The 21,880-nt window shown below is 41.4% G+C and overlaps 2 protein-coding genes and 2 long non-coding RNA genes across 5 annotated transcripts; 3 read left to right on the top strand and 1 right to left on the bottom strand.

Annotated features, from left to right (window-relative positions):
• Positions 1-3,492: 3,492 nt before the first annotated feature.
• On the top strand, positions 3,493-5,738 carry LOC131309388 (F-box/FBD/LRR-repeat protein At1g13570-like). The gene is made up of 4 exons (XM_058336036.1): positions 3,493-5,265; positions 5,373-5,531; positions 5,620-5,652; positions 5,718-5,738. The coding sequence occupies exons 1-4, from the start codon at positions 4,411-4,413 to the stop codon at positions 5,736-5,738; spliced, it is 1,068 nt and encodes a 355-aa protein (XP_058192019.1). The 5' UTR covers positions 3,493-4,410.
• Positions 5,739-5,803: 65 nt separating this feature from the next.
• LOC131310488 (uncharacterized) lies at positions 5,804-6,303 on the top strand. Its single transcript, XR_009195221.1, has 2 exons — positions 5,804-5,904; positions 5,998-6,303. It is a non-coding gene; the product is annotated as an uncharacterized LOC131310488 (long non-coding RNA).
• On the bottom strand, positions 5,807-6,133 carry LOC131310489 (uncharacterized). The gene is made up of 2 exons (XR_009195222.1): positions 6,042-6,133; positions 5,807-5,948 (listed from the first exon to the last, which is right to left on the bottom strand). It is a non-coding gene; the product is annotated as an uncharacterized LOC131310489 (long non-coding RNA).
• A 2,540-nt stretch (positions 6,304-8,843) lies between the features above and the next one.
• Positions 8,844-10,685, top strand: LOC131310485 (F-box/FBD/LRR-repeat protein At1g13570-like). Of its 2 annotated transcripts, none has more exons than XM_058337529.1 (3): positions 8,844-9,753; positions 9,859-10,024; positions 10,102-10,685. In XM_058337529.1, the coding sequence occupies exons 1-3, from the start codon at positions 8,902-8,904 to the stop codon at positions 10,113-10,115; spliced, it is 1,032 nt and encodes a 343-aa protein (XP_058193512.1). In that variant the 5' UTR covers positions 8,844-8,901; the 3' UTR covers positions 10,116-10,685. The 2 variants fall into 2 exon arrangements, with proteins under 2 accessions (XP_058193512.1, XP_058193511.1); XM_058337528.1 differs by having other exon boundaries at positions 8,873-9,753; positions 10,112-10,685.
• Positions 10,686-21,880: the final 11,195 nt, after the last annotated feature.

The raw sequence follows: 21,880 nt of genomic DNA, 5'->3' as shown, positions 1-21,880 counted from the left end.
ATGAAAATAACATATCGCTTTCCGAGTATTAGATTTCCAAATCCCACATATCAACACGTTCCACTAGATATCGTTGACAATACCGGAGTAGATTTAATATTTGATGTTCACGGCGAAATTCCCGGTTACATTCCCATTTTGTTCATTGAATCTATGAACGTTCCAGCATACCCCAGTAATGTACAAGAACATTTCCCCGGAGAAAGTTCTCAACCGCAACATTATGATAACGAAACAACATTTGGTAAGGTTTAAATTTTTTCATTAATATACCCAACTATATATACTGTACGAAATGGGTGTTAATGGTTTAAACTACTGTGCAGGAGATTTTCCAGGTCAATGTTCTCAATATCGTTACAATTATGACACAACATCATTACAGGGCCAAAGTTCTGCAGAATTTCCGTTTCACGATACAACTTTTCATGGAAGCGCTTCACAACTACATGACGATGTCATAGAAGAAGAGCGTGAGGGTTCGGACGAGGGATCAGAGAGTTCGTTGGAGGATGTCGATGCGGCCTTGGAGGCCGACGGCTTCGAGGATGACTACATTGATGGACAAGGAAATACAGTTCCGGCACACAAGCCGCCATGTCCCATGTACACGCAAGACACATGGTCAAACATTATTGACCCCAGTCCACCAATGTCGACCCGAAGTCATCTGGGATGGGACGGGATATCAGAATTTTTTGAGGGACATGTGATTTTTTCACAACTCGTTCTATTTGAGTCATAATCAAATTGTAAAAGTCATGCACATTCATTTTGATAAGTTATTTTCCCGCAGTTATTCTCTTCAGAGGATGAGTTGCAATATGCTATGAAAAAATTCTGCATGACAAGGAATTACGTCGTCAAAACAGATAAATCTTCACCCAATCTATTATCTTACAAATGCAATAACAAGACGTCCTGTGGGTGGCGACTTCGAGCATCTATCAAGGCTAATTCAGACATGTGGAAAGTCACAAAATATACAGGGCCCCACTCATGCTTGGCTATGAATGTCACCCAAGATCACACAATGCTTGATGCTCGTTACATGGCAAATGAGATGACCGAAATTATCGGGTCAAATTTCAGTACGAAGATCAAAACGCTGCAGTTATTCATTAAAAAGTTAACAGAGGGATACATGTCATCATATTCAAAGACGTGGGCAGCTAAGCAGTTGGTTATATCGCGTTTGCACGGGGATTGGGACCAATCTCATGCAACACTCCCAGTATTCCTACACGTCCTCGAACGAGCCAATCCGGGTACGCGCACACTGTTGTTATACAAGGATTCAGGGTTACCAGGATGTGCCACATTTGACAGACTATTCTGGGCATTCGCATCGGCAATCGAAGGGTTCAAGCATTCTCGGCCAGTAATTTCTGTTGATGGAACCTTCCTCACGGGAAGGTACAAAGGGACGTTACTTGTTGCAGTCACTCAAGACGCTAAGAACCAAATAATGCCAATTGCATTTGCCGTAGTCGAAAAGGAGGATAGGGACAATTGGGGATGGTTCCTCACTTGCATCAGACACTTCGTAACCAAACAACAAGACTTGTGTCTCATTTCAGACAAGCACTCCGGCCTCATGTCATGGCTGGAGGATGATTTAGCATATGAGTGGAGGCCCCCACATGCTTACCATCGTTACTATCTCCGTCACTTGGGATCAAACTATCATCGTCGATTTGGGAAATTAATGGGAAAAGAAGTCAAAGTCTGCGCAATGGAATGTCAAAAGAAAAAGTTCAAGGCCAAACTAACCCAATTGAAAAGGTTTGCTAACGAACTTATCTATCAAGAACTTAACCTACTCAACAAAAAACAATGGACGTTTGCATACGATGGAGGTAGGCGGTACGGCAGTGAAACTACCAATTGCTCTGAGAGCTTCAATGGGGTCGAAAAAGAAGTCAGACACCTTCCGATCATGGCAACTGTTACGTTTACCTTCTACAAGTGTGTAGAGTACTTTGACAATAAGCTGGTGAAGTCAATGGATACAAAAGCCAAAGGGAATCATTTCAGCTTATATGCAAAGGAAAAGTACGATCATTGGAGGGAAAATGCAGTGGGACACGATGTCATTGTGTTCAACCGGGCAGCGGGCTTGTTTGAGGTACATACACCAATCAATTGAACGAGCCCATACAAAGGAAATAACAAACACACAGTTGACTTGACGAACAAGACGTGCACTTGCAATAAGATTCAGTTGTGGAAAATACCCTGTTCGCACGTTATTGCGGTTTGCAACAAAATGCATATTGACCCTCTTGATTACTTTGGCAAATATTGGACGGTCGACACAACAATTGCCATGTATGGATCTCTCTCATTCAAGCCACTGCCTGACCAAGCCTACTAGCCGCCATACGATGGGCCAAGAATTCTTCCAGACAAAGAATGTCTCCGAGGCCGAGGCCGCCCGAAAGTGAATCGAATCTGAAATGAAATGGATGATTTGATTGAGCACCAACCGCCACAGACGTGCTCAAAGTGTGGTCAACAAGGTCACAACAAGAGAAGATGCGGAAAATGAAATTCAAATTACATGTCATGTGATGTTTTTATATGAAAAGTTTGTACTCAACAAGTCTTTTATATTAATCAATGTACTCGTGCACTCTTTTATATCCAAATTTTTTCCAAATTAATAGTAATTCTAATTTTTTTAACACGAATCGTGAGAATTTTTAATATCTCTTTGTTTCCAATCTTTTAATAATATCTTTGGTGATAACAAATTCTCACATTTTGTGTAAAAAAAATTGGGATGTTACATAACCCATTTTCGAGATTGTGTTAACAGGGTCAGAATTATAGCTCCTTTTGAAAAGGAGCTATTAGGGTGATTAGGGTCAGAATTATAGCTCATTTTCAAAAGGAGCTATTAGGGTTAAAATATGAAAAAGACGCTATTAGGATTAGGGTTTAGAAATATAGCTTCTTTTGAAAATGCGCTCCTTTTCAAAAGGCGCTATTATGGCAAAAGGTGTGATTTCTACGTGGCAACCAAACCGTGGCCACATGGCACCTAACCGCTATAACGCGTTTTGAAAAAGCGCGATGGCCTATTACAAAACGTTTCAAAAGATGACTATTTCTCCAATTTGATTACAAATTATGTCCATTTCGGCCAAAAACTCGACTAGCAGGAGAGAAGCGGAGAAGAGAGGAGAGAGTCTGGGTGGTGGGCGACTGAGAGAGGAGGAGGAAGGATTGGAAGAGATCAGAAGCCACCCCCACCCCCACCCCCACTCTCTCTCTAACTCTCTGGAGACTTCTCCCCTAGAGTGCTGCTGAGGTCTAGTTTACGCCTATTGAAGCTTAGCTTATAAGGGCATGTTAGGGTTTGGATGTATTTTGATGGTCATGTTGAAAAATAGAACCCTAGCGGAAAGAGGGAATTCTCCCTTGTACTGAAGACTCTTCAATTTTTCATCCCTTTGATTTCAGGCCAGTTTCCACAACCAGGTAATTAACCATTAATCTCTTAATTTGTTTTCCAGATTCAAGCGCGCAGAAGCTAATTTCCTACTTATTAATTTGTCAATTTCTTCTGGTCGTAGTTCTCGATTGTTGAATAGATGCGTCATGCATTTGTTTGTTTGTGCGTAATATATAATGCCGGTTATTCTTCTTGCTGCTCTTCTTGTTTAATTATGAGTATTACCTCCAAAATCATAAGAAACACTTGTATGGACTATGGGATTGGTCCTCAAAATTAGTCTAGTTGCGCTAAACTGGTCCGGACGCCTCAGTTATTAAAAGATATGAACTTTATGAGTATATAACCGGGGGCAGGGATTGAGGCAGGGTTTACACGAAGGAGGGGCTGAAGCTTAAAATCTAAATTCCAAGTTTCAATGATTACACGAATTTTGAAGTTTTCGTTACAAATATTTTGAAATTTAAGCATGAAATCAATATTGGATCTACGCCCATTCAAATTAAGTCTTCTGAGGAGGGATCAAGTCTTCTGATTTGCCTGTCGTTACCGTCTTCCTAGGGAATTCCCTCCATATGTTTATGATCTAAACACAGCTGTAAGGTTACAAGGGAATTGCTCTGTGCTTGAACCAAGAAATAAGAAAAAGCAAAAGAAAGAATTGCTGAGTCCATGAATGAGTAATCCTGCCGGTGAATCCAGGAGGCAGAAGGAATGCAGACTTGTATAACAGCAGATAATTTACAGGGAAATTTTCTTCTAGATGTTTTCTCTGATTTACTTTTTTCTCTGCAAATTTGGGTTATTAGATTGCTACAGTATAAGAGTAAATCCAATAATGCGTTGTTCGTTACTGTGTTTTTATTTTGTGCTACGTGATGGAACAAAGACAAACGCTATAAGATTTCTGATTTGGTTATTTTTTCTGATTGTAAAGAATAGTTAGTAACATGACAAAAATAGACCGCTCAAGCTTCGCTGAGAACAAGAGGACAATGAGTGGTTCAACTTCAGACATGATCAGTAATCTCCCGTGCAATGTACTTGAAAAAATCTTAATGTGTCTGAGGTTACATGCTGCGGTGAGGACAAGTGTTTTGTCGAAGAAGTGGAGGCATATCTGGACCACGCTTCCCCAACTTGTATTTGATGATACGTTCTACCAAGAATGTACGACGGCAACAAGGAACAACCTTCTGACGACTATTTATCAAGTTTTCCTACAACATCATGGACCAATACTCAAGTTCACAGTCTCTTTAACGGCGCTGGAAAGCTGTCCACAGATTGATCAATTGATACATTTTGTGTCAAAAAATGGCATCCAAGAATTGACCCTACACTTTCACAAGGGTGGACTTTATAAATTGCCGTCATCACTATTTTCTTGTCGAGGTATTACATGTTTGGATCTCGTTGCTTGTGTCTTTAAACCTCCACTTGGGTTTAAAGGATTTAGCAGGCTCCTTTGCCTGAAGCTTGATAAAGTTGTCATTGCTGCTGACACACTTTCAAGTTTGATTTCTGCTTGCCCGCTACTGGAACGGCTAATGATTGAATGCTTCATTAGTTTTGGTTACCTGGAAATTGTCGCTCTTAATCTGAGATTCGCCCAGTTTGTAGACCTTTTCAGTTCTGTTTGTTTCAAAAGTACTCCTCATCTTGCAAAACTATCAATTCATTTGCTATCATCCTCCTGGAACTTAGTATCAGAGAAACGAGTACCATTACCATCTAAGCCAAACATGCTGACTGGTACTTTTCCTGTCACTGAACTTCTGGAATTGGACTACTATCATCTCAAGGTAACCTATCTTTACTAAACATTGTTTGTCCGTTTATTTAGCCATATAGGGAGCTTGTTGCCTTCATTATGCTTATTTTGTTTAATTGTTTTTGTCCTTTGCTCTAGGCCATGACTGCAGGTGGTGTACCAAATAGACATCCAAATACATTGACTCATCTCAAAATTCTGAAATTGCATCTTATTTGTCTTGAGAAAGTAGATGAGATCTATATGGTTCTTTGCTTAATTAGAAGCTCCCCAAACTTGGAAAAAATTCAACTTAAGATAAGTAATGACAGCTCATGTTATTTCTCTATGTTTGAGATTATATTCTGAATCGTTAGGCTGAAAATTTATGTTTTCTTCTTTCCAGGCATGTCCGGGTGTAACTGTAGTTCTTGATCCTGTTCTAGAATCTTTAGACTGGTCAGATATCTCACTAAATCAACTTCGAGAAGTTGAGATACACAGGGTATCTGGCACGAGGCCTGAATTGGATTTCATCAAAGTTATATTAGCCAAATCACCTATTCTGGAGAGACTGCTTATCAAGTTGGAGTCAGAGGACATTTATGAGGAATCGAGGATTTTGAAGGAGTTGATAGGATTCAAACGCTTGTCGCCTGAAGCAGTAATTAAGTTCAGAAATAGAGATGAGGTACTACGGTTGGGTGATGGGTTTGAGTGAGGCAGGGAGATGACCTTTTTGGCGTTTGATGTCTACAATGTTCGAATGACTTGTAGAGATGAGGTACTACGTTTGGGTGATGGGTTTGAGTGAGGCAGGGAGATGACCTTTCTGGCGTTTGATGTCTACAATGTTCGAGTTATAGCAACTGCAAATGACTTGTATTGCTGGATGATCTTTTGTGTTTTCGTGTTTTTTCTTTGTAGGTTAGTTTCGTCTTGGTTGCTTTGTAAATGTATGGATGTTTGGTTCCTCCTGTTTTGGAAACTCTCGGAACCTTTTAAAACTATGGCTGTTGTGTAGACCATCCTATCTATTCGGTCTCCATTGTTTTCCAAGGGGACTAATGAAACTATGACTGAGATTCAACCATCGCTGATTAGGTGTTGGTTGTGCTTGTGAGACAAATAATGTCGAAATTTTTAAAAAAAATTACACGCTTGATTCACTTTCACTAAGATCACTTTTACTAATTTACAGTTCTGCTACCCACACAGATTTGTGCGCAGATTGCGGCGTAGGACACATTACGCATCCTATACAAATGATCTGAGCCGTAATACATTTCTTCGGGGTCTCCAAAAAAAGTAGTTTAATCCGATATTTATACGTGCTCGATCCAGTCGTCTAATATTTCATTCAGATTTCAGAATAATGAAAAGTTAGATTATTGGATTGCGCACCTATATTTATCAGATTGAGTTGATATTTTGGCAGGAGTCTTTGAAAAAAGTTTTACATAATTGTTTGTGTAGAATCCGAAGTAAGCTCCCATATAATTATATCTGCACGATCTGTTTTGCATAAAATACTACCGAAGGTACCTAAAGTGTGTTTTGTGTCATTTTGGTTCTTCGAGTTTTAATATTGTCAGTTCCATCCATTTTTAAAAGTTTTACTCCAGTGTAACTTTCCAACACACTCATACAGTTTCGAGAAAAACTTTTTTACGGAGTTTTCCATAAATAAGATTTTGTCCGGTTTAAAAACTAATTTAGACCGGTAAAATTTATTTTTTATCGGTCAAAATTGAAAAACGTATCCCAACTATTGATTGTCTAAACGGACAGACGTGATTGCGCGACTTCGTGAATAAGCCAAGCTCTAATAGTAGTTTCTACTTTCTAAATTTAGGCTCCCTTTGCACTCATTGAATTGCTTGGAATTACATGAGGTTCTCACGTTTGTAAAAGCACCAATAAAAAGCTAGAGTTACACGGATGAGTCGTCTGAATGAGTTATATTTCCTCTGTCCCGAAAACATGTGTCTGTTTGAATGGGTTTGATTTCCTCTGTCCCAAAAACATGAGGAGTTTTCGGAGCGTTGGATTCGTTGGATTGTGTGATTTTTTATTTTATTTTATGTTTTGAATCTAACGGCTAGAAAACCTACCTATGTTCTCTCGATACTGTTCTCGGTACTGTGTAGAGTGTTGGTTCCTTCACCTATGTTCTCGATCATCAAAGCTCATGGTCGCAAGGGGTAAGTTTCTTCCTTTGTTATGCACACGATGATTCCTAATTCATTTAGGTTTCTTAGTCATCAAGTCGTGGCTTGTACTGAAGAGTCTTCAATTTCATCCCTTGGTTTCAGGACAGTTTCCACAACCAGGTAATTAACCATTAAATCCCTAATTTGTTTTCCAGATTCAAGCGCGCAGAAGCTTAATTCCCTACTGAATTTGTCAATTACTGGTCGTACGTAGTTCTCGATTGTTGAATAGGTGCGTCATGCATGTGTTTGTGCGCGCTTATATAATGCCCGTTATTCTTCTTGCTGCTCTTCTTGTTTGAGTATATGTTACCTTCAGAATCATAATCGGTCATTCGGGTCAGAAACACTTGTATGGATTGTGGGATTGGGCGTCAGAATTAGTCGAGTTGCGTTCAGCTGCTCCGGACACCTCTGTTGTTAAAAGGTATATATAACTTTATTTGTATATGGGTACTCGTGTCATCTCGTATTCGCATAGCCAGCCTTGAGCCAAAGCTTGTGTTGTAACTGCTTTAGCCCTTCAAAAAAAAATTGAATTTTAGGGGGCCTTTTGCTTTTTTACCCTTTACAATAGTCCAACAAAAATGTCTCGTTTTTTTTTATTTTCACTTTTTGCCCCTGCGTATTCATGTCAGAATTCTTTCAACCCTAACCCAACCTATTTAGCTTTTCGTATTATCATGTCGTGTCATGTCATATTTGTGTTCCGTGTCAAAAATAGCCAATCCTTACAGGCTAACTTTGTCTCAGGTTAGGGTTTCTAAGTGATTTAAAGAGGGAGAAAAGGTGAAGGCACTTGTGAAATGAGAAAAGCTTTGTTTGGGACATAGGGAAAGGAAAAGAAGGGTAAGGTTAAATTTTTTTTCCCTCCCCTTGTTTGGTTTGAGTAAAGAGAGGAGAAAATGACAATAGGGTTCTAGGAATAGTAAAATTTCCCCCTTTCTTTTCTCTCATTTTCTTTTTAGTACTTTCTTCCCTCACTTTCCACAAGTTCCAAACACTAAATATATTATTTGGTTTCTGTATCAATTCCATTTGCCGTGATCTAATAAATCACATTAGGAGATTACCCTGCAACTTGGAAAAGTCCAACCTGATTCAAAATTTCTGCGGATGTTTAGTTTATGAAACTAGTAACGTGACTGTGCATTTGATGTGTCTGTCCTAATTTTTGGAGAAGTGACGTATCCCTTACCAGGGATGGATTCAAGCGGGGGCATGTGCTCCCACTCAAAACTAAAGAAATTTAATATAAAATTATATATTTAGCATAATTATGTTATGTAATACTATATTTAGCATACACACTTATATACATGGGCTGTTCGTAAATTTGGGTTATTAGATTGCTACAGTATAAGAGTGTATGCAATAATGAGCTGTTCGTTATTGTACTTTTATTTTGTGCTACGCGATGGAACAAATACTTCTAATTTGGTTATTTTTTCTGGTTGTAAAGAATAATTAGTAACATGGCAAAAATAGACCGCTCAAGCTTCACTGAGAACAAAAGGACAATGAGTGGCTCAACTTCAGACATGATCAGTAATCTCCCGTGCAATGTACTTGAAAAAATCTTAACGTGTCTGAGGTTACATGCTGCAGTGAGGACAAGTGTTTTGTCAAAGAAGTGGAGGCATATCTGGACTTCGCTTCTCCAACTTGTATTTGATGATATGTTCTACAAAGAATGTACGATGGCAACAAGGAACAACCTTATGATGACTATTTATCAAGTTTTGCTACAACATCATGGACCAATACTCAAGTTCACAGTCTCTTTAAAGGCGCTGGAAAGCTGTTCACTGATCGATCAGTTGATAGATTTTGTGTCAAAAAATGGCATCCAAGAATTGACCCTACACTTTTACCAAGCTGGACCTTATAAATTACCGTCATCACTATTTTCTTGTCGAGGTATTACATGTTTGGATCTCACTTCTTGTGTGTTTCAACCTCCACCCGGGTTTAAAGGATTTAGCAGGTTCCTTTCCCTGAAGCTTGATAAAGTTGTCATTGCTGGTGACACACTTTCAAGTTTGATTTCCGCTTGCCCGCTACTGGAACGGCTAACGATTCAAAGCTCCACTAGGTTGTGTTACCTGGAAATTGTCGCTCTTAATCTGAGATTTGCCCAGTTTGTAGGCCTTTTCAGTTCTGTTTGTTTCAAAAGTACTCCTCATCTTGCAAAACTATCAATTCATTTGTTACCGTCCTTCTGGAACTTAGTACTATCAGAGAAACGAGTACCATGTAAGCCACTCATGCTTACTGGAACTTTTCCTGTCTTTGAGCTTCTGGAACTGGACTACTATCATCTCAAGGTAACCTATCCTTAGTAAACTCTGTTTTCTGTTCATTTAGCCATTTAGGGAGCATGTTTCCTCCATGTACTTATTTTGTTTAAATGTTTTTGTCCTTTGCTCTAGGCCATGGCTGCAGGTGGTGTACCACCAAATAGACATCCGAATACATTGACCAATCTCAAAATTCTGAAGTTGTATCTTATTTGTTTTGGGAAAGTAGATGAGATCTCTATGGTTCTATGCTTAATTAGAAGCTGCCCAAACTTGGAAAAAATTCAACTTAAGATAAGTAATGACAACTCATGTTCTTTTTGGGATGTATATTCTGAATTGTTAAGCTGAAATATTACATTTTCTTCTTTTCAGGCATGTCCAGGTGAAACTGTAGCTCTTGATCCTGTTCTAGAACCTTTAGAAGTGCAAGGCTGGTCGGATATCTCATTAAATCAACTTCGAGAAGTTGAGATACACGGGGTATCTGGCACGAGGCCTGAGTTGGATTTCATAAAACTTATATTAGCCAAATCACCTATTCTGGAGAGACTGCTTATCAAGTTGGAGTCAAACGAGGTTTTTGAAGAATTGAGGATTTTGAAAAAGTTGATAGGATTCAAACGCTTGTCACCTGAAGCAGTAATTATGTTCAGAAATAGAAATGAAGTACTACGTTTCTGTGATGGGTTTGAGTGAGGCAGGGAGATGACCTTTCTGGCGTTTGATGTCTACGGGGTCCGAGTTATAAGAACTGCAAATGACTTTGTATCGCTGGATGAATATCTTTTGTAATTTCGTGTTTTTTCTTTGTGGGTTAGTTTTGTTTTGGTTGCTTTGTACATACATGGCTGGATGTTTGGTTCCCTCTTGTTTTGGAAGCTCTTGGCTTGTGAAACTATGACGATATTCAAAATGGTTATGCTAACCATCGCTCATTAGGTGTTGGTTTTGAGACAGATAATGTCGAAAATTTTAAAAAGATTTATACCCATCGATTCACTTCCACTAATATCAGTATATATTTTTATCCACTTTTGGAATCTAAATCACTATCAAGTATCAACTGTGTTTGGATTAGCATTTTCCTTTACGGAATACGTTGAAGATAAAATATACCGAAGGCACCTAAAGTGTGTGTTTTGTGTCATTTTGGTTCTTCGAGTTTTAATTTTGTCAGTTCCATCCATTTTGGTTCTCATGTTTGTAAAAGCACCAATAAGTAGAGTTACATTACACACGTATGATTTGTGGGAAAAGCTCCAATATGTAGACACCTCAATCTGGGCTTTCAGATTAGTTTACTTACGGTTTTTGATACCCCGATGATGAAACGGATCAAGAACACCTCGAGAATGATAAGTGCTTGAGCTTTGAGTGTTTGAAAAACTCTTGAACCTAACATAATCCTAAGCCATTTCAAAAAGCCAAAAACCCTACTGGCACGCATTGGTTGAAAACCAGCGTGCGCAGGTCAAATTGACGGGTGTTAGTCAACAGTCAAAGCTTGGCTTTTGACCAACACGTGTGTTGGTTTGACTCGCGCACGTGGGTTTAGGACCTGCGCGCGCGGGTTAAACTTCCACATGTGGTCAATGGTCAAAGCTTGACTGTTGATCCACATGCGCCAGGGCGCACCCACGCACGCTAGACTGACTCCAATGCGCGCCGAACCGAGCCTATCCCCATCACCTTTATTGGTTGATAAGCTTAACCACCAAGTAACCTCAGCCAGCCTCGTGGACTAGCTGAGCTCATCTCCTTGCACCAACCAGATTCACCTCCATCTCCTCCAATATATATCCCCATTTGTTTCTCTTTCAAAGGGTTCAAGGTTTTCAAAGGGTTCAAGAATTTCAAAGGTTACAAAATACATACAAACCCTAATCTCAAGAACATAGCTTATTCTTCCTCCTCCAATACACAATCATTCAACCACTCAAACAACCTCAACCTCAAGCTCAATCTCTTTCGAACTCAATCTAGGTATAACATATCTACTTTTTTCTGTTCTGATCCCTGAGGGGGGCTGGTAGGACTAAGGCTGGTAATCAATACCAGTCCTGGTCCTAAAGCTGGTAGAGTTTCAAAAACCGTCATGGTAAGAACCAGCGCGCGACGGTCCCATATACGCGTGCGCCACTCTGTGGCAGCACGCGCTGGTCCACGTGGAGATTGGTGTCCTACTGTTTTATGTTATATTTTGTATATAGATCACTCTGTTAAGCATGCTAACAACCAGTTTATTATTTTTTTCTTTGTTAGAAATGTTAGTTGTAGTTCAATATGTGTTTCTGCTGTTATGGAGTACCCCTAGGATCATTTTGGACCTGTCGCAGAACCTAGAAATATGTGAACCAAACACTGGTTAAATGGTGTATACAAGCGCACGCTAGGGCGCAACCATTGCGCGCTAGGGCGTAACACTCGAGCGCCAGAGCCCCATACGCGTGCGCCAATCTGCCTCTGACTAATGAGTGGCCTTGCACGAGTAACTTGGCTTTAGGCCATTATTTTGTCCCCACACTGTTTATGGGCTATTTTGTTAATTTGTAAGGCTTTTTCAGCCTTTAAACTGCTTAGAACTGTATAGTAACTACCTATTAACTGCTTGGTTTGTCCTGGGTATACACTGATCATTTCTAGAGCCCAAAAGAGGGTAAAAACAGAGGCTGTGAGCAAAGCAAACTCACGCGCGCTTGTGTGGGATTCGTGCGCGCAGGAGTGAATCATATGCAGTGATCCACGTGAACTGGATCAGTGCATGTTGATTCTTTCTTGTGCATGTCAATTCAATACGGTGCATCAGATTTGCTCTATTAAACAGAACCTGGCCTTTATCCTATTTACTACTTTTTGTATCCATGTTATCTATCACATCCTGCAAACATATTATAGCCTTAATCCCCATTAAATTGTTCCCCACCCCTAAATGGCTAAAGAATTTGATTAATCAAACAGAATCGCAAATGTTTTCACAAATGCCTAAGTAAAAACTGGTCTCGAAATTGGGCGAGAGGGGTGTCATAAAAAAATCTTTCCCCTCTCGAAACCTTGCTCCCAAACCCAGAAATGGTTATGACAGACTGGTGCTTCCACTTTTTCAAATCAAACAGCGCGGCAGGTGCTTCGAAATACAGTTTCTTGGGTGTTGGACGATTAAAACCCGAGTGGCGACTCTGTATTTACGAGCGCTTGCCGTCCCTCTTAGCGCTCCCTCGATCCGCCTTACATTTTTAGGGCACGCTGCCCACAGTGGCGACTTTGCTGGGGATCGAATCAATATTGGTCTATACTTAGATTTTTTATACGCTTGAGAACAATCCCACAAAAGTCTGTCAAAATAGTGAGCTTCGCGTTGCTAAAGAAAAGATTGGTGATTTAACAGGACCTCGTGTCCGGCCATCCCGATTGGGGCTTTTCCGATTATTCTCTCGTGTAGTTTCTTCTAAGTATTGATTAATAAAGCGAGTCAAATTTAAAAAGGCATTTTGCGAATTTGCGATTCTATTCCATTAATCAATTCTTTAGCATCTTCATTTGCATTGATGTTGGATAGCTGCGTTGGAGTATTTTGGCAAGCCGGTACGGTTTACCGGAGCCCAGAGACCCCGAATGCCCAGCAACCTTCGACGATGATAAGTCATTCTACTGTTCGACTGTTGTTCTGCGATTACGCGGGCAGCGGGAGATATATCTTGGCTTTAGTCCGAGGAACCTGTTACAAACCAAAATTGGCTTTTGCATATATAAAGTACTAGAACACTCCAAACTAAGACAGGTACCTATAGAGTAAGATTTACTTGCATCTAACCCCCATATGATGTCTACGTGTTATTGCTTTTCCTATCGCATGCAATGTACATACATACCATTTTGCGTAGGAGCATGTTTAGGGCGGCTTCTAGGTTGTCTCTCTTTCGAGTCTATCTTATGATTATTAGGATGCTGCCATGGCCCGATGAAGAGTCATGCATCTCGATGGTGCACGTTATCAATTTTTAAAGTCTTTAGATCAACAAGACTTTGGGAAATCAAGACTTTTCTAAGTACTTGTCTAAATACCCAATCGAGGTTTCAAACAAAAAATGAGGAACAACGGAGAGAATGTCGTGATGCTTATACCACCTTGGTTATCGTGCGCAACACATACACCGTTTAGGCTATGGCGCTGTGTCGCCTATGCCGCCTCGGTTCCAATATCATGTCATCTACACCGAATTGTTCCGACTCCAAAAGTTGAATTTTCGATAACGGAATAATCAAAGACTTAGACTATTTTGACATCTCTTAGTGTTAGTCGATTCAAACAAGGATACACCCTCAAAAAGAAATCCAAGGATTCTGGTAGCGTCCGAACATCATGAGACAGACTCGTCTGTAGTTGTAGAGTCTAGGAGGACATCGACGACGATGACGTGTGCATTGCATTTCTTTTTGCAATTAACTGCTGCTGCAGAAACATCACTAAGCTTTCAATTACTTTACTGTCTAATTTGGAACCATTGCACCGAACAAGAGGGTACCGAAAAAAATAGCCCAACCTACTTAGGAGCGCCTTCAGAATCAGGTTCAAAGACTTGCAAGCTAGATTCCCAGTTAGTTGCAACGGAGGCTTCTCAAGGTTCACTGTTGGCCGCCCTACAGTCGGGTTTGCCATGAATATTGCAAAAAGTCACGCCCCCGGCTTCCCCATTATCAACTTCTTCTTCAGGCTCATCAGAAAAACCTATCATGGCAGACCAACCACGACCACTCACTGTGGAAACTATGTTCATGAACCTCCAAAATAGCATCACCACCATGCAACAGAGGGCTGCTTAGATAGACGCCAATATTGCCCGATTGAACGACCTCTTTAATACTTGTCTTCCACCAGCACCAGAAGAGGAGGACGAGGATGAGGACGATGAGGATGTTCATGCAGACCTTGTCTTTGTCGAGAATCCAAATCATGCGAGCCATCTCATTATTCAGCCCATCTCTAGAGAGACTTGTGTGCTTGCTCCAAACCTCAATTCGGTGGCTATGAGGCTTGTTCGAAACCCTGACATGACAGCACTCATGGCTAAGATGGCTAAGCTGGAAGAAGTTGTTTCAAAATCTGATAAGATCGGTGCAGGAGGAATTGACCTGGATCGTCTTTGCCTATACCCCAATGCTAGGCTTTCCGACAAATTCAAGATGCCTGACTTGGTTAAGTTCGACGGGAGCGGTGATCCCAAGACTCATCTCTTCGGCTACCATGCTGCAATGAAACTACTGGGTGTGCAAAGTGAGGCTATGTCTCAGCTATTCCCACAGACTCTCTCCGGGCCTGCTTTCCATTGGTTTCTGTCGCTCGACATCTCCAAAAGAAGAACTTGGGAAGACATAGGGGTTGCCTTTGTCTCGCAGTATAGCTACAACTCGCAGCTTAAAATGACTACTCGTGAGTTGGAGTCCACCAAAATAGAAGCAAAGGAGTCCTTTGCGGATTTTGTTAAGAGGTGGAGAGCCAAAGTCGCATTAATGACTGAGCGCCCGAGCAAAAGGGATCAACTCCGCATCAACTTCGCATCATCTCCCGCAATTTTAGCCTGACTTCGCCAAGTACCTTGTGTTGGTTCAAGCATCCGCCAACTTTGAGACTTTTTTCGAGTCTGGTTTGGCCATTGAAGAGGCCCTGCAAAGTGGAGTTCTGCCAAGAGAAGAATCTTCTTCTTCCACTTCTCAAGAAGCTAAGCCGAGGGCTTATTCTGGAAACAGTAGCCCGCTGTTTGGTAATAGCAACTACTCCAATACAGGAGCGATGCTTTGGCTTTCGACTCCAATCGCGCTGCTGATGTCAATCAGGTTCAAAACGCCCAAAGCTATTGGGCTCGAACCCAACCTCGGAGTTTCTCTGTCTTTGAGGCACATCTGTCTGCAGTGATGGAAAAGTTCATCAAATTCGGGCATCTCAAGCCTTTGACCCCAGCCTCCCCGCCAAAAGTCCTAGCTTCTAGTTTCAAGCCTCACCTCTTCTGTGTCTTACACCAAATGCCTGGTCATCCCACTAACGCGTGTTATCGTCTTCGACATGAGATTCAAGATCTCATTGATAATGGCATGGTTCAAGTTCCACAAAAGCCCTACGTCATTTCCAATTCCTTGCCTCAACACCACTTTGACCCTCTGGTTGGTCAGATATCTATTATCTCCACTCAAATCAACCATATCTCCAATCGTATCCATCCCGTTCGAACTGGGGATTAACATGATGGCTGTAAGTTGGGCAATTGAGGTCTTCACTGCCGACACCTGGATTGACAATAATGAGGAGCTTACAAAGGAGCGGACTGATGGGCTGAGATCCATTGTTCATGGGAGCACCGAGTAGGTTTGGTCGAAGAAGCTGAGGGAGCCGCAGTGCTTTTACTTGGGCCAGACATCCTCTAGATTCCACCTCTCTACAAGGAAGCCAAAGGTAACTATAAAAATTGCATTTTCAAATCGCGTCTATTTTGCATTGACACTTTTGAGTCTGAGTCTGACACAGAGTCTTTTGAGTCGTCTAAGTCTAGCTTTGAGTCGGAGTTTGTGCCTCTTGGGCCTCCATGTCGTAGCTTCTATTTTCAATTCAAGTCTTTTGTTTTACTTGGCAACCCCGAGGGTTCTTTTATATTATGCATTATCTTACTTCTGAGTACTTCGCTGGCTTTTGAATAAACTGTGTCGACCCTGTCGACGAAGGGATAGATTTCGATGGGGTCATCTCCAAGGAAATGTGTTCTCTCACCGAAATGACATACGAAAGGTATGCTCAGCTTATTAATTGAAATAATTATTTTCAAATAAACTTGAAAGATGAGGTAGACTTCCGAATGATTCAAATTGGTTTAACACTGTCCCCAAAGAAGCTTGCGCCCGGGCAGACATGCTCGAAGAGTTCATCGACATCTTGGTATGGGCTCTCAAAAGACATGCCTAGTGTTGATAATGAGATAAAAAAGTATCGAGTCCCTTTGTTACTGGGTGCCAAACCTTGTAAAGCAAAGCTCAGAAGGCCCAATGCCACATACCATGTTCAAGTTTGCAAGAACAGCGTTCCGCCAAGCACAAGTTAGAAAGTGTGAAAGTGGCCTAGAGTGAGGCATGTCAACCGAAGCGCTCTGGACCCTGTGCTATCAAAGCCATTTTATCTGGGGTTGCGGCCGAAGGTTATCGACCTCGACAGCGACAAAATCAATACCTTGGTCAGCATGGATCAATTCAAAAGCCTTTTCCCTAAGAGAAGTTCGTTGGGCTGAAAATCCCAAGGGTGGGCAGTTCCAAGCAAAAGTTAGAGCAGTCTGCTAGACCGAGAACCTATGAAGGCAGTCTAGGCAAAAGTAAATAGGCAATATTCAAAAGCTCGCTAGACTGAAAACTCGAATGGGCGGTTCTAGGCAAAAGTTAGAGCGTAAAAGGTGAGGTAAAACACACGAGTGAACCTTGGCCTGAACTACGTTTTGACCTAATTCCCAAAAATAGGATACGTAGGCAGTTTCTCTTTGAGACTCGGTCACAACCTATCAATTTGATCCAAGGCTTTGGTGCATCACTGTGGTCAAGAAGAAGACAAGCTTCATCGGTGCAGGAAGGGGGAAAGCCTTTCATCTTTCAATTTTATTTCAAATTACTATTTCAATTTCAAAGCTGAGCAAAAGCCTTAAAAGATATAAGCATAAAAAATAGAACAAAATGCTGGTGAGGCCTAATGGCTCACAGTTTATTCTAAGTTCAGCGAAGTTTGGTGTAAGCACCTGCAGCGAATTTGTAACCACGCGCACTAGTTTGAGATTCACGTGCATTTGTTCAAAGTGATGTGTGTTAGTCTCAAACCCTGCGCACACGTATTCAATTTGAGCAACAATCAATAGCAATCAGCTATTGCTTTTGAATGTCATTCAAGGGACTTTTGCCAAGTTTTGTCATGCCATGCAGGTCATATGAACCTAATATGACTGCACGGGGGTGTCGGTTTCAGTCCGGGTCTATATGTGTCTTTATCTGCGTCTTATGTCCGTCTTTGTGACATTTTTCTAAGGTTTTTCAGTCCATTGTCATATCGAGATGCTTTTCTCGGTTCTTGTTGGTTCGTACAGGTCATTGTACATCTATTTGGCCTTACGAGAGTGTCAGTTCCACCTGTCTAAGAGGATATTTGAGTTTTGGCATGTTAATGCCCAAAATTTCATTATTTTCCATGTGTATAGGGGTCCACGTTGTATCCTGGGGCTCTTTCTCCCTTTTCGTTTGAGCTAGGCGAGTCCGTACATATATGTGTGTCTGTGCGTTGATTCAGGTCATTTGTCAATGCAAATTGGATATTAGTGGTTAGTTTTTGTATTCTCTTAAACACTTGCAAAAGAGAGTCAATAAACTATAAAAATGCAATTTTTATATTGTTACTCCTAGCATCTGTAATTTGCAAGCAGTGGAATCTTGTGCACAACAAGCACACGTCGCCCCAAGGCCAAGCAAAGCATCTATGAGGCTCGTCTGCCCAAGCTTCAAAGAAAGGGACATGCAGACCCAATGCCACTGCAAAATGTCAATTGGGCACGCCGGCCCTTTCAATGCCTCTTTGTTTGGGTGCACATCTCAGAAGCAGAGGCAGTAAAGTACTAGGACTCAGTGATAGTTCTTAAGTATCGTTGTCCTCCTAGGAGCCGCCCTTAGCTAGGGTCTGCATTTTCAATTTGTGTATTCATATAGCATACATCTTTGCATATTGTGTATATCAACTGTTGAAAACAGGAAGGTGGCCGGAATGGTTGCCATCATGTCTTGATTTGCCGAAGGATGCGATGCAATCTCCTGCGATTTTGGTTATCATTGGTTAGTGGAGGCAATGGAAATCTCCCTAACTCTCAACTTGTATCCCGAAGGATGTGATGCAATCTCCTACGGTTTTGTTATTGTTGGTCAACAGAGGCAATGGAAATCTCCCTAAATCCATGATTTGTTTGCGGACGGATGCGATTAAAAATCTTTTGCGACATTGTTCTCATAGCATGATGCGATAAAATCAACAACAGCAGATCCTGTCAAATTTCTCAATGACTTAATCATTCTACACTCTGATCTTCCCATCCAAATCAACGACAGCCGGTTCTGTCCAATTCGCGACGGCTCGATCATTTAGATTGATGATTGGCCCATCCACATCAACGACAGCCGGTCCTGTCAAATTTTTCAATGGCTTGATCATTCTACACACTGATCTTCCCATCCAAATCAATGACAGTCGGTCCTGTCCAATTCGCAACGGCTTGATCATTTAGACTGATGATCTGCCCATCCAAATCAATGACAGCCGGTCCTGTCAAATTTCTCAATGGCTTGATCATTCTGCACACTGATCTTCCTGTCTCCAAATCAACGACAGCTGGTCCTGTCTAATTTGTAACGGCTCAATCATTTAGACTGATGATCCGCCCATCCAAATCAACGACAGCCAGTCTTGTTCAATTCGCAACAACAACGATCAGAATATCGTTCGATGGTCCACCCGTCCTCAACTAATTGTTCCCCAAGAGAGTCCGCCTCGGCCTGCCCCAAACGACTACCTCTACTTTAGTCTAGCTTTACGCGCATCTTCCAGCAATCTTATTGCTCTATCTCGGATGGTCTTTGATAAGGAGATTGGCTCTGATTCCCAATAGATGGAATTCAACCTGCCTGACACGACCTACCCATGTTTGTTGGAATGCTTTGTGCCGAGGATAGATTGATCCCCAGCAACGACGGCCTACCCCGTCAAAATCTGCAACGACAGCTTGTCCTGTCCAAATTCGATCAACAAGCGGCGATTCGCTCGTCCACTTCTACTTCCATCCCTGGCAATGGACCGCCCGTCCATTCAACCAATCAGGTTCCTTAAGTTTACTTGTCTACTTTGCTAGTATGTTCTGCTCTGGATTACCTTGAGGGGTGTCTAGAATTCTTTGACGTTACTTATACCAAGTCGATGGTGCTTCAAGTGCCGTCAAAGAGGGGCTACTGTAGACACCCCAATCTGGGCTTCCAGATTAGTTTACTTATGATTTTTGATTCCCTGATGATGAAACGGATCAAGAACACCTTGGGAATGATAAGTGCTTGAACTTTGAGTGTTTGAAAAACCCTTGAACCTAACCTAATCCTAAGCCACTTCAAAAAGCCAAAAACCTTACTGGCACGCATTGGTTGAAAACCGGCATGCGCAGGTCAAATTGGCAGGTGTTGGTCAACAGTTAAAGCTTGGCCTTTGACCAACAAGTCTGTTGGTTCGACTCGCGTGCGCGGGTTTAGGACCTGCGCACGCAGGTCAAACTGCCACGTGTGGTCAATGGTCAAAGCTTGACCGTTGACCCACGCGCGCCAGGGCGCACCCACGCGCGCCAGACTGACTCCAGCGCGTGCCGGATAGAGCCTGTCCCCATCGCCTTTATTGGTTGGTAAGCTTAACCATCAAGTAACCTCAGCCAGCCTCGTGAACTGGCTGAGCTCCTCTCCTTGCACCAACTAGATTCATCTCCATCTCCTCCTATATATATCCCCCTTTGTTTCTCTTTCAAAGGGTTCAAGGTTTTCAAAGGGTTCAAGAATTCCAAAGGTTACAAAATACATACAAACCCTAATCTCAAGAACATAGATTGTTCTTTGTCCTCCATCACACAATCATTCAACCACTCAAAAACCTCAACCTTAAGAGCACAGAAGAGGATAAAAACAGAGGCTATGAGCAAAGCAAACTCACGCGCGCTTGTGTGGGATTCGCCCGCGCAGGAGTGAATCATATGCAGTGATCCACGTGAACTGGATCGGTGCATGTTGATTCTTTCTTGTGCATGTCAATTCAATACGGTGCGTCGGGTTTACTTTGTTAAACAGAACCTGGCCTTTACCCTATTTACTACTTTTTTTATTCATGCTATCTATCACATCCTACAAACATGTTACAACTTTAATTCCCATTAAACTGTTCCCCGCCCCTAAATGGCAAAAGAATTTGATTAATCAAACAGAATCGCAAATGTTTTCACAAATGCCTAAGTAAAAACCGATCTCCGAATTGGGCGAGAGGGATGCCATAAAACCTTTCCCCTCTTGTAACTTGGCTCCTGAACCCAGATATGGTTTTGACGGACTTGTGCTTCCACTTTTTCAAATTAAACAGCGTGGCAGGTGCTTCGAAATACGGTTCCTTGGATGTCGGACCTTCAAAACCCGAGTGCCGACTCTGTATTTACGAGCGCTTGCCGTCCTGCTTAACGCTCCCTCGATTCGCCTTACATTTTTAGGGCACGCTGCCCACACAATTCAAATCCTGTATAACTATATATGTTACGCTTATGTTGGGCAAATGTTATGCCTCTAAATGGTAAATGTTATGGCTCTAAATGGTTAAGAATGTATATAGTATGCACCATTACGTCTATTTGGTAAAATGTTACCCTTCTCAGTGATAAATGTTACAGGTGCACATCGTACATTACCGTGCACCGTAGATGTTCCATGTGAATGTAGGTGCGTGGAGTGTGGGTTCCTTCACCCATGTATACGTTTAATTCCCGATCATCAACTAAAGCTAATGGTCGCAAGGGTTAATGTTTGAAGATCGTAACACTTGAGAAAAAAATCTCAACCACCAACTAAACTGACAGAAGCTAATGATCACAAGGACTAACATCCTCCCCTCTAAATTCCTTCCTTGATAAGTATTCAACTTCTGAATGATAAGTTGAAGTCATATACTAATGCAATGAGATGTCGAGAGATTTTTCATTAAAAAATTGGTCTTAAATTCATTATGTGAATTTGAACCTATCTCAAGTTCACCTTTCAAAAAAAATTTAGTAAGGTGTCATGTTCCCTGATGATATTTTGTTTTGAAGTCTAAGATCCATCACTTATTTTTAAATTTTATTTTTCCTTACAACTTCACGTCCAGCATATGTTTGCCGCGTCTAATGTCTAGAGAGAGAGAGAGCGAGCGAGAGAGACCGATTGAAATCTATATAGGGAACCCTAATCACTTCAGCGACTAGAGGGCGGTTCTCTTGTAAATTTTCATCCTTATTTTACAGATTACAAAATCAGGAAAGTCTCACTCATTCTGTATATATACTTGCCCGTTATTCTTCTTGCTATTCTTCAATGTTCA

Source organism: Rhododendron vialii, chromosome 12a (genome assembly GCF_030253575.1).
Source record: "Rhododendron vialii isolate Sample 1 chromosome 12a, ASM3025357v1".
Classification (NCBI taxonomy): domain Eukaryota; kingdom Viridiplantae; phylum Streptophyta; class Magnoliopsida; order Ericales; family Ericaceae; genus Rhododendron; species Rhododendron vialii.
The sequence above is the reverse complement of the archived record's forward strand: the minus strand, read 5'-3'. Positions and strand labels throughout refer to the sequence as shown.

Bases quoted from the DNA above. Each gene is read 5' to 3' on its own strand.
- LOC131309388 (XM_058336036.1), top strand. From the start codon at position 4,411: ATGACAAAAATAGACCGCTCAAGCTTCGCTGAGAACAAGAGGACAATG. The intron at 5,266-5,372 runs GTAACCTATCTT...CCTTTGCTCTAG, and splicing joins TGGACTACTATCATCTCAAG to GCCATGACTGCAGGTGGTGT. The intron at 5,532-5,619 runs ATAAGTAATGAC...TCTTCTTTCCAG, and splicing joins TGGAAAAAATTCAACTTAAG to GCATGTCCGGGTGTAACTGT.
- LOC131310485 (XM_058337528.1), top strand. From the start codon at position 8,902: ATGGCAAAAATAGACCGCTCAAGCTTCACTGAGAACAAAAGGACAATG. The intron at 9,754-9,858 runs GTAACCTATCCT...CCTTTGCTCTAG, and splicing joins TGGACTACTATCATCTCAAG to GCCATGGCTGCAGGTGGTGT. The intron at 10,025-10,111 runs GTAATGACAACT...AGGCATGTCCAG, and splicing joins AAAAATTCAACTTAAGATAA to GTGAAACTGTAGCTCTTGAT.